This window comes from Eurosta solidaginis, chromosome 2 (assembly GCF_040869045.1).
Source record: "Eurosta solidaginis isolate ZX-2024a chromosome 2, ASM4086904v1, whole genome shotgun sequence".
Lineage (NCBI taxonomy): Eukaryota > Metazoa > Arthropoda > Insecta > Diptera > Tephritidae > Eurosta > Eurosta solidaginis.
The window spans coordinates 306,765,035-306,782,840 of NC_090320.1; the positions used below are offsets into that span (position 1 = coordinate 306,765,035).

The 17,806-nt window shown below is 34.3% G+C and overlaps 2 protein-coding genes across 5 annotated transcripts in view; one reads left to right on the forward strand and one right to left on the reverse strand.

The window, feature by feature from the left end:
- The window catches only part of LOC137241397 (ras-related and estrogen-regulated growth inhibitor-like protein), a 260,561-nt gene extending 253,746 nt beyond the window's left edge, over window positions 1-6,815 (forward strand). For both annotated transcript variants that reach the window (XM_067768951.1, XM_067768950.1), the window contains exons 4-5: window positions 741-896; window positions 4,174-6,815. In XM_067768951.1, coding sequence (XP_067625052.1) covers window positions 741-896; window positions 4,174-4,491 — 474 coding nt within the window. In that variant the 3' untranslated portion in view covers window positions 4,492-6,815. The remainder of the gene's footprint in view (window positions 1-740; window positions 897-4,173) is intronic.
- On the reverse strand, window positions 5,253-16,608 carry LOC137241396 (lysosomal phospholipase A and acyltransferase-like). 3 transcript variants are annotated; one of them, XM_067768948.1, is made up of 6 exons: window positions 16,588-16,608; window positions 14,646-14,778; window positions 14,214-14,582; window positions 13,906-14,133; window positions 9,919-10,213; window positions 5,253-9,853 (listed from the first exon to the last, which is right to left on the reverse strand). In XM_067768948.1, exons 2-6 carry the CDS (start codon window positions 14,752-14,754, stop codon window positions 9,634-9,636), a joined length of 1,221 nt encoding a protein of 406 aa, XP_067625049.1. In that variant the 5' UTR covers window positions 14,755-14,778; window positions 16,588-16,608; the 3' UTR covers window positions 5,253-9,633. The 3 variants fall into 3 exon arrangements, with proteins under 3 accessions (XP_067625049.1, XP_067625048.1, XP_067625050.1); XM_067768947.1 differs by lacking the exon at window positions 16,588-16,608 and adding an exon at window positions 14,864-16,162; XM_067768949.1 differs by lacking the exon at window positions 16,588-16,608 and having other exon boundaries at window positions 14,214-14,441; window positions 14,501-14,582; window positions 14,646-16,162.
- Window positions 16,609-17,806: the final 1,198 nt, after the last annotated feature.

Consider the following 17,806-nt stretch of genomic DNA (forward strand, 5'->3'; position numbering starts at 1 on the left):
GTTTTTAGCTAAGATATTATTGCAAACTTAGTACTAGTTCTCATTTTCGTAATCAGAATCTTTTGAAATGTTGGGTTCGGGTAAAGCGTCACGAACCTCACTGTTGCCCTTTAGATTTTTATAAAAATATTGATATTCTTTTAGTATTTGCACGTTTTTCTTAAGTCTTTCAGTTTTGCCTCGGCGATAGGCAACGGCTTCGAATAAACCGGTTTGCCTTCAATTAAACAACGACGACCTTTTTTCGGATAGCGCTATTATCAGCAGAGTAGTGTCGAACACCATTTTTTTTTAATTATTATAGAAATAATTAAATATTTAAAATAATTAATAATTAATTATTAGTAAAAATGGGTTCGAATGTGTGTTTTTCTAATTTTTTTTTTTTTTTTGAAAAATTGTTGAGCCATATCAACGAATATGTCATACAAACAGGATTATCATTACTTTGTTGCCAGCCAGAAACATGAATGTGCCACATTCATTTTTCTGGCCCAACTTTATGTGATTGAATTATACATTCATTGAAACGGCATTGCAAATTATTGGAGTTTCCATGTAAGGTAGGAAGCTGTAGATTTAAGTAGAACCTAAGGCTAATCCAACAAAGCTTCTAACACAAAAATTTGCACATTCATGCTTCTGGCTAGCGAGCGACGATATCTCCGACCCATAATGTTGTATATTTTTTTCAATTAAAATAAAATTTTTAATCAACTTTTCTTCATTACTATTTCCAGGTTTTATGGGCCGATGCCTGCATGGTCATCTACAATATAACGGAGCGGGCGAGCTTTGAATATGCAACGAAATGTCTGGGAGAAATTAAGGCGTTACAAAATGGTCCATCCGCATACTTGATAGGCAACAAAGCCGATTTGGATCATTTGCGAGAGGTGAGCTTCAATACATTTGCGATAAATTAATTTTTAGATCTGTGCTAAATAGCAAATGTGTTTATAAAATCAGATACATACGACAAATACGTAATTATGAAAACACCTTGAATAGACTTATCCGGTATTATCGAAACAACTGGTGTCTTGACCGACATGATTTGATTGTGATTTTTTCAGAAACGATTTAATTGTTTTTCTATATGTAACATAGTTTTGCAAAATGACGAAAACAAAAGAAAAAAATATGTTTCAACAATATATGATGAGTTCCATATCAAAACACAATAAGTGTACTTACAATTTTTTTCGAATTTTGATAAACTCATTTCTCCTTTCCAATGTCTTCAAAAGCATTAGGGTAATTGGCATAACCCACTTAAAATGCACATTAAAAATTGTACTTATATTGAGACATAACATTTTTTGATTATATTTTCTCTATTTTCTCGAACTAAGGCATCGAGTCCCGGGAATCTCGATCACGAATCCTGGGCTTCCTGAGCAATTTTGCCATCCCGCCATTTCTGCACGATCTCATATTGCATATTTTCCGTTTTTGGAGGATCGGCACTCCTCAATATCTACATATATCGAACGCTAGTAGGGACCACATCCGTTTCCTTATTTTGATTTAAGCACTAAATTTGGCTAATCGACTAGCAGCAACCTTTGCTTTGATTGAAAATCTAATAGTTGGTATTCGATTACAATAAGGCCATAATAATAATAATAATAAGAGTGTCATTATTCGAATACCGAAGATTTCATAATTTAATTTTTTTGTCATTAAAATTCATATCCATATGTAATACTCCTCCTATATTGCTAATAGAAAATGCTCGCAATGTGTTTTGAATTCGAAATCAAAACAAGACAGCCTATAAAATGTTTGTGATTGTAGCAGCATAAGTGTGACAAGAAAAAATTTTAATTTAGTTACATTCGATTATTGAATACAAAAACAAAAACATTTAAACAGCAATATATCGGCACTCTGATGTTTGGGAATGTACCTAGCCTTTTGTAGCAATATAAGAGCATTACATATACATACATATGTTAAAATTAAAAACATTTGATTGTTTGCTGCAAAGCGAGTTCCCAAAAACGCAGTTGGAAATGGAATTTCTTTTCCAGTTCCGAGGATGCCAAATAACCAAATTGCAAAATGCATGTGTGAGCTGCATAATAACTCGATAATGGCTTAAAGAATAGCAGCACTATGAAATATTGCAAAAAAATATGTAAATATAATAAAGAAATATTTTACTAAACAACTTTTGCCTTATGGACTAAGCGATTAGTCGAATAGTCGAACCAAAAACCCTGGGTTCAAGTCCCGGGCAAACATGAACAATTAATAAAATATTTTTCTCAATAAGAAAGCTTTTCTTAGCGAAGTCGGCCTTCGGCAGTTATTTCGAGTATATTTCCGCCATGGAAAGTTTCTCAGCGAAAATTCATCTGCCTTGCAAATGTCTTTCGGAAAAATTTATGCATTGCAAAGGAATGTTTATACATGGAAATTTACTTCACTTTACTTATATTCATATATAAGTGTTTGTGGTTTTATATTTGGAATATTATGTATATACTTATTTGGAAAATTCAGACCTCGTGAGGTAGTATCAAATGAAGGTGTTCCGAATATTCTAAATTAACGGGTTTTCCGCAAAATTTCCATGAATACTTAAACGGAAAAGAGCTTTCCGAAATTTCAGAATAAAAAGGTAAATACTCCCTATGTAGTAGGACCCCAAAAAAGCTTAACTCTTCTGCCAAAGTCAAGGCCGGAATATAAAGTTCTAAGACAATAAGCCATTTTCTTAATTTTTCTTGTCAGTTCACTGCGGCTGCTTAGTAGAGTATCACCCCATGCCGGCTGCCAGTTCGAAATGGTCCTATCTCGAAATACTTTTCGAAAATTTCCCATTTCAGGATTTGTCACAAAAACGCCCTATATCAGAATTAGGTTGAAGAACGCCTTATCTCAGAATGATTTTCCTTAACTCCATCTTATGTCAACATGAATTGAACTTACGCTCAGATAGGGAGTCTTTGCAACAAATTTTGAGATAGTGTATTTTTGAATACAATTCTGACGTACGGCATCCTTCAAACAAATTCTGAAAGAATGACCAATTAATATTTAGTAGAAAATTAATTATTCCCCCCCCCCCCCCCCCCCCTTGTTGGCATTTACAAATTTATTATCTCTACTAATATAGATACTACTAAAAGTACTTTTCTACTAAAATTTTCGCTGAGGAAGATGGAATTATTCCCCTTTTTCCTTACTTCGTAAAAGCAGCCCGTCCACATTTTTAAACTTGGGAGTATCAAAGCTCTGTCATCATTGGAGAACAAACCTGTAGTGATTGAATCATGGTCTTACGAATATCTTCAGAAATGAACATTCTGTATTTTTTAAATTTATTAATATGAAAAATAAAAGAATGGTTGCTAAGGAGTTTTTGAAAACTATTTTTTTCCATACCAATTTAGTTTTTTTTTAACTTTTTGCTCAATCTGATACTAATTTAAATTTTTCCTCCTTGGTACGTTGAGGTGTGATATATTTAGAATATATTGGCTAAGAAAATTAATAAGGAGAGCAATTCGAAAATCTGCGAAAATTAACGATTTTCCAAGGAATGCTCGTACTATGTCTTGTACTTGTCATATTATCTTATTTCATTGTACTTCTAAGCCAGATTTTTATTCGCCACACGTAAGCTTCCTCAGAAGGCAAACATTGGAGGGATGTTTTGCAATAAGCAAGGAAATGTTTCCCTTTATTTTTAAATGAATTTTTATAATAATAAAGAAAATGCTCATGCATATTTAGATAGGTTTATGTTTATAAACAAATTTTATTGTTCTGAGAAAAAATTCTTATAGCGCAAAATTATTCCCATTTTGGAAAAAAAATTATTTGAGTGAAGAATTGATATCTGTGTCATAGATTTACAGAGCTGGGATGGCTTTTGTGCGCCCCCACCATGCGGATGGATGTATGCAGGTACATGTGTATGTATATATGTATGTATAACTAAACTTATATGTACCAATTTGAAGGCTCGCTAAATGAAATATCTCCCAAAAGTATGTCAGAGCAATGAATTTTTGCACAAATATTGAAGATTTTACTTCTTTGGATATTCAATATTTATGTATTATTTATACATAGCATATTTTTGTATTTATAATATACCTCCTAATGACCATTCGAATTATTTTTCAACAACCTTCTTTCTTATTTATATATTTTTAGGTTCCAGAAAAAGAGGGCGCGGCACTATCAGCGGCGCATGCTATTGGCTTCTGCGAGGTTTCGGTCGCTGAGTACACACCCATTTTACCCAAGGCCTTTGAAAAATTGATCATCGATTCCCGAGCGCGCCCACAAAAACAAAATCGTAAATTTTCGGTTAGCAAAATGATTGGTACACTCATTGGCGGCAGCGGATATGGCAGCAGTCGGAATTTGGCCATTAATCAGGGTACAGTCGTACCCTGCCACAAGGGTGAGCTACATAAGACCCGAGTACTGAAGCGTCGTCAGGGATTTATGGCTACATCCAGTTTGTGACCATCTGCTGAAACTGATTGGTAAAAATCTTCGGAAGATGGTTGCACTTGTACAGGGGTAGGTAATATTAAATGTGCGTTTTGGGGTCTTATTAGATTGTTTGTATTTAAATTTTATATAAAATTTAGCGTAGCATAAGAAATTTAATTTAACGTAGCAAAAAGTTTTGTAAATAGACGAATATGTATTGTTGTTGTAATGATAGCTAAAAAATTAATTCGCTTACAGAAATTTTTGTCTTCAATTTGAAGAAGTTATTATTGTCAAATAATATCCTGCAAGAACAACAAATTTATGTAAATTTTAAATTTATTTAAGCATATTCGTGCCAAAAGTTATGAAGACATATTCATGCCGTTGCATGTGTGTAAGAATGTTTTGTAAAAAATATTTGATTCAAGGTTCGATTCGAAAAATTAAAAAATAACAATAATTATCATTAGAAAAAATTATTGTTCTGGTCTCGAGCTCGAATCGAACCTTGAATCATTTATAAATAAGCCGATAAAAACAAAAACAATTGTAAAAAATACTTTTTAAATAAGAGTACAATGAAATCAACAAATTTGTATTGAAATGGAATTCCGATATTATTTTCGGTAATGCAGATAATGAAAACAAGCTATTATATATTTTTAGCTGATATATATTTTTGTAACATACGCACATAGTACATCCATATGTACCTCCAGAACAATTTTTATGTCATGTAAAAACAACTGATATGTTTGTTTTCAAAAAAATCAATAATTTTTCAATGTTTTGATAAATTTTACACAACATTTTTCTGGGAGTAGCAATTACTTTTTGATTCAATACAAAAAAAAAATTAACTAGATTATATTTACATGTTCATAAGTTTTCTTTACTTAAAAAAACAGAATTACTTTAAATACTTTTCCAAATAAATAATAAAAAGTCCACCGTAAGCAAATGCATATTATACAAATGCAAATTATCAAACAAAAACAAAAAACACACTGAGACAGTTCGAAATTTCATTTGAAAACAAAATATTGTTGAACTTCAAACACTGAAATTATGCGTTTTTGTTTTTAAAAAATGCGCCAGCAAAAGAACTGTGATATGTACTATTTAGAGGAATGATTTTTTTATATCTAAAGTAGTTCTCCGGTACAGGACATTAATTTTTTAAGATCAGCTGTTAGTTATGTAAAAATATAATTTGCCAAAAACAAATATCGTACTATATCTTGTCACAAACAAAATTTTTGAACGCCATTGTACGTACAAGGCATAGTTCGTTAAATATATATATATATATATAAATATCTACTTATATACATAATTCAAAACTAACCGAAATAACAGAAGTTTTAATCATTTTTTATGTGTTTCAAGTTAAAATTATTATTAATTTCTTATTGCAATGTTAAATTGTTTTGTATTTTTGTTTTATAAATTAATTTATGTTTATAAAATATAAATGCAGTAAAAAGTTTTCGAAATTTTACTTTTTTCAAATAAAAAGTATATAAGTTCGAATACTTTTCTCACCGACTATGACTTTCACTGGCACTTGTGTCGTAATTAATTGCCAAATGATAGTTATATAACGATTTTGTAATTTACACAAAATAAATGCTCCACATATCGACGTGGCATAGGAAAAGTAGCATTTCCAAATTTTTTACGAACAATAAAGAAGGCTTAAAGTGCTACTTTTCATTTTGCACGTGTGTACGGCATCATCGAAACTGGCAATTTTGAAATCTGCCCAAAAAAATCATCAAAAAATCAACGAAATGCAATGAGATGGTCGACTCTGCGCAACGCACTGCTACAACAACAACAACAAGTCTGCGCAAAGCAGTAACTTGGCTTACAATGCGCTAAGCTCAGTTAAAAGTTATACTGCAATACAACCAAACCCATTATATTTCTAAAAAAAAATTTATTTACGAAAAATTTGGTAGTGCATTTATATTCTTTCAATTCATTTTATTATTATTTTATTAAGTTAAAATTTGTTTAATGTTTTTGGCTATAAAGTTGCTTTTACAAGAGTCGGTTTCCTGGTAATTTTCTTCCAGTTGGATTTTAGTTGAACACAAAAAAAAAAAATTACCGGAAAAGTAACTCCTGAAAAAGCCATTTAAGTTTATTTTAAACATAGAAATAGTAGAAATGTTTGGAGATTGAGAGCTAACTAATGTAATAATCAAATATTTTGTATTTAAATTTAAGTCACACCATTTCCACTGTGTTTGGAAAACTTAAAAAAATAAAGTTTAATAAATTTCGTAAAAAATTTTATTTAAATAAATTCTAAAAGCTGTCTTATATTTTCGAAAATATATAAATCTCATTATTTTTGAATTTAAAAGCAATGGAATCATCTTAACGTTAAGAAACATTCACCAATAGCAATTTCTAATATATAAAATTCTTCTTCTGTCACGGTGTTAGAGGATTAACTGCTCCGAAACGGCTGAACCGATTCTCATGAAATTTTGTGAGCATATTGGGTAGGTCTGAGAATCGGCCAATGTCTACCTTTTTTTCGGTACGTGCCTAGGGTCTTGAGATCAAATCGTGGACCCGGGTACCCCTAGAATGTGTTTATACAATATGGATATTAAATGAAAGCTGTTGATGAGTGCTATAGTACAGGATAATTTTCATACAACTGGGAGGCTAGGGTCTCGAGATATAGCCCAAAACGTGGAAAAGGGCACTCCTAGAATGCGTTTATACAATATGGATAACAAATGAAAGCTGTTAATGAGTGCTATAGTACAGGATAATTTTCATACAACTGGGAGGCTAGGGTCTCGAGATATAGCCCAAAACGTGGACCCGGATACACCTAGAATGTGTTTTTACATTATGGGTATCAAATTGAAGCTGTTGATGTATGCTTTAGTACAGAGTAAGTTTTACACCACTGGGTGACTACGGTCTCGAGATATAGGCCAAAACATGGACCCGGATACACCTAGAATGTGTTTTTATATTATGGGTATTAAATTGCAGCTGTTGATGTGTGCTATAATACAGAGTAAGTTTTACACCGCTGAGTGACTAGGGTCTCGAGATATACGCCAAAACATGGACCCGGATACCCCTAGAATGTGTATATATTATGGATATCAAGTGAAAGCTGTTGCTGAGAGCTCTAAAGTTCATTGTGATATTCGATTTAGTCGCATCAACCTGGCAAAACTGATAAATATGCATGGGAAGCCGAAATAAAGACAAGAATTAATAATACCCACATACCTATTTACATACGTCCTATTCGATTTGCCTGAAATTTCGTATATAAATTTGCCTATATTAGTATTTACGATGCTTTTTCCGGGAAGTATACCAGAGACGTACTGGGACTGGGGTTAGGACTAGGACTGGGACTGGGACTGAGACTCGGAATGGGACTGGAACAAAATACATACCACCCTCTAGTACTGGCAATAAGAATGAAGAAGAAGGAGAAAAACTTGAGAGAAAAGAAAAGAGGGAAGGAGACTGAGAAAGCGATAGAATGAGAAGAAGTAGATGAAGCGAAAAATACGGAAGGGGGGAGTGAATAAAAAGATTAGGAAAAAGTGTAGAGGGGTAGGGCAGAGTTAGACGAAAAAAGCTTATTAAAATGTATGCAGATAGGCCAAATTTAGGGCAGAACAACGTCTGCCGGGTCTGCTAGTTTTTATATAAATATTGTCCATTTATCTATTTCCACAAATATCCCGTTAAATTAAGTTTAAATTAAAGAATTGGCAAATATCTCAAATTAAATTTATTTATGTACATCCTCTAGCTGATTTACGTGTTTGCCAATTTTAGACGTGTGCAAATTTAGCTGGGAAAAATCCAACTTTCTGGCATTCCTGGAGCGATAATTATGAGCACCCCGTTGAGCCACAATGTTTTGCGAATTATTTATGCCTACATGTATGTATGTACATATTATATATGGTACTTGTCCTGATCTAATATTATTTATATCGGAAAAATATAGATTCGTGTGGGAGAGCACGTGCGTGTATAAAGCATAATACATCCAATTTATGTATATCAGTGTGAAATATTTATTTATTTATACCAAAACATAAAAATATTTATATACATTGCATGTAGACCACTTACATGAACGAAAACGTCTCAGACTATTATCTCCTACAAACTAAGAAAATACATAAATTTGTTTAATAACTGTTTATACATGAAAATAAACATGAGAAACAATGTGTACAGTTGCGAACACGAAAATAGCAGTAAAATGTATTAACAAATTGTATCAATAATGCTGGCGGCCGCTGTGGTATGGTGACAACGTACTCCGCCTACCACGCCGAAGATGATGGGTTCAACTCCCCGTCAAAGCAACATCGAAAATTTAGAAACAAAAATTTTTCAAATAGAAAAAAAGTGTTTCTTAACGGTTTCGCCCCTCGGCAGTGACTTGACAAGCACTCCGAGTGTATTTCTGTCATGAAATGGTTATCGGTGAAAATTTATCTGCCTTGCAGATGCCTTTCGGAGTCGGGATTAAACATGTAGGTCCCGTCCCGCCAATTTGTGAGAAAAATTTAGAAGGAGCACGACGCAAATTGGAACAGAAGCTCGGTCTAAAATCTTTTCGGAGGGTATCACGCCTTGCATAAATTTTTTTTTTTTTTATCAATAATGTATTTTTTTAATTGGAATCTGTATAAAAAAAAAATTTGAAACTTTGTGCAGATTTTCAAAAATGTCTCGAATTTTCGGTAACATTTTTGATATACATACGTTTGGATAGCTCCAGTTACAAAATTCATTGAAGTTTTTGTTTTTTTACGGAAAAATAAAATAAATACTTTTTTAGTTTTTCCTACACATTTGCATGACTAGATGTTTTAAGCCGACTGAGATAGCTTTTGATAGCAAATACATTTGAGGTGTTTACCAAACCACTGCCCAATAACTTGCAATTGCAATAACTGTTTTCTAAATTTTTGATGTTGCTTTGCCTGGGGCTTGAACCCAGGACTTTCGCTGTGGTAATTAGAGAAGAAAATTAAATTTGAATAATATTTTACAGTTTCATGTGGTACTTGCATATATACATATAGTTAAAAAGTTAACATATATTATATACATATGCATTATTTCGGCTACGAAGACTTGTAGTAATAATATTTATGTTTGCATAATATTTTTTATATAATTCAAAACATCTTTGTGGAAAAGTACAGCCATATGATCTACACCATTTAAAGCCACATTAGTAATATTGGCGCTCTGTCGACCGATCCAAGCATGGCAGGCGCGCAACGAACGTTGATTAACAGTACCATCCCCTTTTCCCATCAAGAGTTTGGGAGTTTCATCCGCAATTGTATCCTTTTTGTAACTCAAACTATAATGATTCAGAATACATTTTTATTTTATTTTAAAAATATACATATGTTGTAATCACTTTACCGTTCGACAGTATCCAGACCATCGCCATAAAGGCAGTGCAGCTCGACATCTGGCGGACTAAAATTTAATGTAAATTGCATATTATCTTTTCTCATTTCCCAGCCCACGCTGTAATCAATATCATCAAAGTATTGTTTGAGCTGAGACATTGTGTAAGTACGTGATGGAGTTTCTATTAGCACCTCTGACGGTCCCCAAAACAATGGCGATGGCAACAACCATGCGGTAGAGGGGTTTGTAATTTGTTCTTGTTTTAAAATCTTTCCACTCAGGAAAAAGGAGTCCAAGTCATCACCTTTAGAAATGGGGTAAACAGTTTCTTTATTTTATAGCAAATTAAATTATCGATTGACAGTGTCCCCAAAAAGACAGTAAAGTTCACATACTGCCTTTTAGGTATTTTAATTCAATAATTTTTTGCGACTATATTTTATTTATTTATTTACACTCTATGATGTTTCAGGCCTTACAGACTATATAACAGATTTTAGCTTAGCTAATGATAAACTAAGATACTTACAAACTACTTGTATTGTAATAAAATTACAGATTATACAGAACAAATATCACTGAGTATTGATTTAAGAGTGTGCTTTGGCAAAGAAAAATCAATGGTTAAAGAACTTGAGAATAGATTAAACTCGGTCATGGCTCTAAACAAAGGTCCATTAGAGGCATAGAGGGTCCTGGCATTATCCGTATAAAAAGTAACTCTGTTACGAAGCGGCCTGCTCGGGATACAGAAACGGATACTCGCGAGGAGGCAAGGTGCATCAACTGCTCCGCGAATAATGTCATAGAAAAAGTAAGAGAGATAATGGTTCTTCTACATTGAAGAGACTGCAGGTTAATAAGTGCACACCTGTCTTCATACGAGGCAATCGGATCAGAGAAATTCAACGATCGCAATGCGAAACGAACAAAAGTTTTTTGTACACGTTCCAGCCTCTTAATATGGCACTCGTGATATGGCCTCCAAATAAAGCACGCATATTCAAGCTTAGAGCGAACCAGCGGCGTGAACAATAATTTTAAAGTATAGGGATCTCTAAAGTCAGAGCTAAAGTGCCGAATAAAGGCGAGCACTGAATATGCCCTAGCAATGGTAGCATTTAAGTGAGTAGTGAAAGATAATTTCGAGTCGAAGGGTGCCTCCAATAAAATAAGAGGTGGGGAGATTATTGCGAACTTTGGAGAAGGTAACATGAAAGCATTTACCAACATTTAGCGGCAGATTATTGGTATTACACCACACAGCGACATTGTCGAGATCAGATTGAATCCTTTCTGCGTCAGTGGCATTCGAAATAGTTCCAAAAACCTTTAAATCATCAGCGTACAAAAGAAAGTTAGAGTGCTGAAAGCAGGCCGAAATATCATTTATAAAGATTACAAAAAGCAGCGGCCCAAAACACTACCTTGCGGCACGCCGGAGGTGGCAATAAAAGAGTTATAGTGAGTATTGTCAATTACAACAACACAACTACGCTGTTGAAGATATGACCTTATCCAAGAAAGAAATGTTGAGTGGAAACCCAAAGAAAGCAATTTAGAAATTAGGATTGAGTGACTATCTTTATCAAACGCTTTTGATAAATCAGTGTATATAGTATCGACTTGTAAACGATTACTAAACGCAGATAGGCAATAGATTAGACGTTTTACCGCAAAATACATTTTTTGTTTCACAATATACTCAAAAAGTTTAGAAATATTCGACAACTTTGCTATGGGTCTATAATTGGCGACGTTATTTTTATTACCAGTCTTGAAAACTGGGCTAATGAAAGTTATCTTCCATGCATCGATAAATTCACCACACTCGAGAAATTTGTTAAAAATAAGGAGTGAGATCGCCAATGCCAAACAATTTTTAAAAAGATAAGACGATAGGCCGTCAATATCGGTAAAGGTGGATGATTTTATGTTATGGATTCCTTCCACAACATCTTTAAGGGATAAAGTCAAAGCGCCAAAGTTGATAGAAGAGTTAGCCCAAATGGGGACTTCCGGCCGGACGTTTGCGTTTCCCAGAAAAAGAGACTCCCAGTGAACGAAACTTCCTGAAAAATCATATCAAAGTTTCCGCGTCTAAATGAAAAACTATGAGCAAGGTCATATGGACGGATACCAGAAAAGGTATAAAATTCCATGTCCAGGGTTAGCGGGATGTGATGCAAACATGCGCAAGACAGCGGGTCAAGACATTCACTAAGAGTACAGTTGATATTATCATTAACGAAGACAAGGTCCAGAGTTCTCGATAACTGATTTGTGAGGCTATTTTCTGGGAAAGATTGACACTTAAGAAATTATCAATGAGGTACATCTCAACAGTACTGTTTACAATTTTAGGGACTAAAGTGTAGCTATAGTTAGCAGAGGACCACTCAATATTAGGTAGATTGAAGTCACCAAGTATACATAAGTTACGACCATCATGATTACGAATAATCTATAATGTTGTCAACATATGATTTGTAGAGAGATTCCATACTACAGGGTGGGATGTATGAAACGCAAATGAACATTTCGGAACAGCCACGAACTGGGACACAAAGTTCATCCAAAAGTGAATCCACCTCGGATAACTCAACAAGCGATGATTGGAGTTGACGGCGAATAGCAATTAAAACCCCTCCACCCCTGGAGACCAGTTTTTGAAAAATCACGATCCTTACGACAAACATTGTACAAATTGGAGGCGAAGAACTCGCCATCCATAAATTCAGGATTTAGCCAGGTCTCGGTTAGAACAAAAATTAGATGTTTCTGGCTACCGTCCAGGGAAGCGGTACCAACTCCAAAACATTCAGTAGGCCGTACAAAGGAATTTGGAATATATGAACTTTCAGCAGTTATATTATTATTGTAAGCGCTAGATGTCATTGATTTGGCGCTGCATGAATCGAAAGGGCCGAACATTAACGCCAGAAGGCCATACATTAGGGTCTAGAAGGGATTCATAATAGGCAGTAGCAACACCAAGCTTAAAGTTTACGGTCTGTAACTATCCAGCGGGATACCATTTTTGATGAGGTTTCGGCATGAAAGATGTTTAGGATCAATGCCTGCGTACTTGGAAACAAAATTGATAACACTGCCCTCAGATACAGTCGGCTTGAACGATGAGATTTGAAGCCACTTCGTATTAACTACGGCTTCCAGCTCAGCGCTCCCAGTGCTTGCAGCCGTAAACAATGGTGCCCCTATTGTTATGATGCACAGATGTGAAAATACTGTTATTATTGACATTTATAGCAGGGCCAGCGGCGTCAGTGGGCTTGAAATTAGAAACAGCAGAGTTAGCAGCAGCAGTAGAATCCTCAACAGCATCAGCAGCAGCAATCTCGGAAGAAATTGCAGTAGTAATAGTGTTAGTGGTATTACCAGCAGAAGCAGCATCAGCAGTATCCATAGTGTGGGTGCAAGAGGGAGCATTGCCTTTGTTATTACTTATTAACTAACAAGTACTCATTAAAAACTTACTTTAAAAGATAAAGCAAAGTTTAAAATATTATGTTCACTTGAAAAGCGTTAAATTTCTGAAATAAGAAGTCGATTTTCTCCGATTTCAGTTTTTACACTTTACTGCTAGGGACGGCAGTATACTTTTTAAAGCAGCAACGCCAAATGTATTTTATATTTCAAGTTTTTCCTCTGGCAATAAAACGGGGATAAGTCCATTAAATTATTTCAATTCTATACTTTAGTTGTTTGAAGTACGATTGACATACAACCATACCGAAAAACTAAAATTATCAAATGTTTTCAACATACAACTATCAAATCGGCAAATTTTTTTTAACCATTTTCCCTACTAGCCACTACTCACTACAATGAATACTTCATGAGATATGCAGTATGAAAATTCGTTTAAGGCTGCCATTTATTACTCTCCTATATTGTTCTGATTGTGTAAGAATTTTTTTCTCAAGCAATTGCATTTTAAAAATTTATACATAAATTTATGCTCAAATAGCTCACCCATTGCAAATACTTTGACGGCTTTCATGCTGCCCGCCCAAGCTCCAGCTAAACTAATAATCCTCTTAATATGTTTCCTTCGCCATTCCGTGCTTTGCTGGTGTAGGAAGACTAGTGTCATTGGACTCCCCATGCTGTGCGTTATAAAGGTTATTGGTGTCCTTAAATTACGCTCATACGTATCCTCTACAAGTTTTTTTAAATCAACAAAAAATTGATTGTGTTCATCTGGAAAAAAGTACATTAGACATTATGTTCATCTGAAAAGAAAGCATAAGGACAATTCCTCAATTATTTAAAAATCTCACTTGGTCCTTTGCGAAAATCATACGGTGCACCATGTAAATTCTTTTTCCGTTCATATCCCAAATCTACAAGCAAATTTGCAATATCTTTGAAGTAAGCTCCTACTTTATTATGTGTTGGATCAATCCATTCGACGACATTTGGATCACCCCAACCTGGAACACGAATATCCACACCTGGCGAGTTGTGCGTTGTACGTGTAGTGTTATCATAAAATAGTTTTACATTTTCTACCCAACAATAAACTGGTGGTATTACTAGTAATTCTAAATTTAACCATAAGCTATACCAATCTGCTTTTTTCGAGCAATATATCGGGGCATCGGGTTTATTGAGTCGGGCCTCTAATTGACTGCCACCATCACCTGGAACTACAATATATAACAAAGTACTAATAAGACAAGATTTGTCGTATAGTAAAACAAGCATATTACCAAATATTACGGGAGACAGTTGATTTTTTTTATTTAGAAACGTCAACGAATCGCATTCCTTTGTTATACAAAGAATCAGCAGAGGCCAAATGATCAAATGTTCGAACATGTCATATGTAAATTAATAATGCACCTTTAATAAGAATATTTTCACACAATATTATCGTTGTTAATATTTAATGAATGGGGATAACATGAATAGGTCAAATATTTGTTACAATGTATGCATGGGATGGTTTTGCTTCTCTTTCAAGTAAATGCAATCTCAAGTCGAGGTTTTGGCAGACAACTCATGTACTCGGTGCACAAAGATTTGTTACTGGGCGCTCGTATGATTACGCTTCATCACTTCCTTTTATTTCTGCATTTCTTTAATGTTACTAATTGCTCGAATACTTGCATAAACAAAGAAAATCTTTTATTGCGTAGTTTTTTTTTTTTTTTTTTTTTTTTTTTTTTGGGATTTGATTGCATGGAGGAGGACCTTCTTATATTTGAAAGTCCCAGTTCCAGGTTATTGTCCAATGCATAAAATGATTAATTTCTGGATTAACTTTCCATAGTATGTAAGTAATTTAGGCTCCACTAATACACAATGGTAATACCAACTGGCCAGAACCATGTGTAGTAGCTTGCTATTTGTATTTAATTATGTGCTTTGTTAACTGGTTTTTTCATGGCACCACGCCAGGTTATTTTCAAATTATAGTTATATGTATGTTTGATTATTTATAAAATTTGTGTTTATGTCCAATTTAATTTGGTAAAGGTCTTTAATTTGTTGATATTTTCCAAATCTTCATATCACAATAGTTTCAATTTTTGTTAATTTTCAGTTTGAGTTGGTATTTTTGTCCACTTTCTTTGTTTAAATATCACTTTTTGGTTGTATGATTCAAATCCAATTTGTCTAATCCGGTAAGTTTTATCTCGATTCCACCAGTCCATTCCATTGTTGTTTTTGTCCAATTTTGGTAATTATTTTTCGTTTATTTAATTTGTGTATTTTGTAAGTTTTAATTTAATATATACAGATTCCCCAGTCCATTCCATTGTTGTTTTTGTCCAATTTTGGTAATTTTCGTCTTTTCCGTTATTATATTTTATATTTATTCAGGTTATGTGTACATGACTGTACATTTTAGTTACTCCGTTAAATTGTCCCGTTTATTTCCGAGAATTTTATTTCCATTTGTATGTATGTAAAAACATTAATTTTCAGTGGCTTGTTGCCAAGTGTCTTCAATGATTTTCCCGTTACGACAGTTTTACGTAAATCGAGTTGGTATTATGTGGCCCACGCCAGGTTATCAATCTCATTTGTTATTTATATGCACAATTTGCATATTTTTACAATACAGCGCACAATTTGTAAGTATTTTTAATTAATATTGTCTTTTCGACTCCCGCACTATCCGCCATTTTATTCTCAAACCGCGTGAGTAAAGCCCCTTGATAGCACGCGGTTGAGTTGTGGGGAAAACCGAACTTGACGCGACGACGTCAGAAAACGAAGTCTATTGCGTAGTTTAGTTCTTGTTCTGCAAGTCCAATTTTTTTTTTTTCTAGTTTATTTACAAGCACCAAGGCGGAACGATACAAGGTGGTAGCATGGTGTCATATCTACTACCTCAAATAAGAATTCCATGTATTTTCTTTTTGTAAATTCGATGGACAAATGCAAGGCGAATTCATTATAGGTGGTGTTATCCCATCAGCTGATTGCTTCTTCTTGATAATTTCCCATACAAAGCCTTGTACAACAAAATGTCAGTTAATCGAAATCTATGAAAATTTTCTTTTGACTTGACATTCATCTGTACGGCGAATTGATTGAATTCGCTTTGCTACCACCTGGTATAGATTCGCCTTGGACAAATGTTAAAATCGTACTGCGCCGGAAATTGATGTATCAAATCAAATAAAAAAAGTTTATAATCACCTGTCCCATGCTGCCACCCGTATCGTTTTGCCATGACAAGAACAAAAAAACCAATGGATCAAATATTAGCGGGGCTTGCATTTTGTCCATGGTTCAATTATGTACAGGTTGGCTCATCTCATCAGCTGATTTTATTTATGTCATTGCATGGTCGAAGGGATTGTCAAAAGGAGATGGCAAACTCAAAATGAAACCAACACATTGGCAACATTTTACTTACACATACAAAAACTGCTAAGTTGTATTTTCCTTTCCATACCAACACCAATACACAGATTTTGACAATTTGAACAGACATATTTTGTTGCTTTACAGATGAGCCAACCTGTATATAGTTGAACCATGATTTTGTCACAGGGCCTAAAAAGTGACACCCAAAGCCCCGACATATTTAATTCTTTGAAGCGGGATCGCGTACTGACAGATGAGTAGATTGCATATGTTTGCAGGGCTTTACATACAAAAGTAAAGTAATATGTAGTCTGGAACAGGGGTCGACTCAAAAGACGCGAATTCATCTCGACAACAATAATACGAAATCCGAAAAGAAAATGATCGGGTGGGATCCATAGTATTTTTGCGCAGAACACCTTTCTGCCTTCGTGCGTGCTTATAAAAAATTACCCTGGCCGGTCCACCAAAGGGGTGGGGTCAAAATTAAATGCGTGCAAAATCCCTTTGTATAAAAATTTTTTTCGGTGCACAACAACGGGCAAATCCAAACGCAACATTTTGCGCGATTGTAGCGATATTCGGTACTGCCACAAAACTCATGCACAAGAAAAAGTTCATTGCGCCTTATGCATGAAAAATGAGCATTTGCTCGGACTCGAGTTTCTGAGTAAAAATTTAAAGTTTTGTTTTTGTAACAAAAACAAAGCCGTCTTTTATTGGCGACATCGAGTCTGAGCAAATGCTCGCTTTGTATGCCTGAGGCCGGCAAATTGTACTAAGCCGCCGTGACTCGCAGACCTTGAAAATAATCTCACTTGCAAAGTTTGAAAGCATCCATTGCCAAAAAAAGATGTTAAATTCTTCATATTGTAACGAATTTAAGAAAATTCCTCTTATTTGCAACCTTCTACTAACGTTCGAATCGCCAAACTCTTGACAAAATAACTCTAGTATTCAATAATGCAAAATGGCCTTTATTAAAGTACTTCACAATAACACTGATACTTCACAACAAATAGCTTGCTTAAATCAAACTGATTGGTCG

What these genes read in the sequence shown, in the direction of transcription:
- LOC137241396 (XM_067768948.1), bottom strand. Translation starts at nt 14,754, where the DNA reads ATGTTCGAACATTTGATCATTTGGCCTCTGCTGATTCTTTGTATAACA. An exon ending in ACTGTCTCCCGTAATATTTG is followed by an intron (nt 14,583 to 14,645) that starts GTAATATGCTTG and finishes TATATATTGTAG; the next exon opens with TTCCAGGTGATGGTGGCAGT. An exon ending in CGTCAAAGTATTTGCAATGG is followed by an intron (nt 10,214 to 13,905) that starts GTGAGCTATTTG and finishes CCATTTCTAAAG; the next exon opens with GTGATGACTTGGACTCCTTT.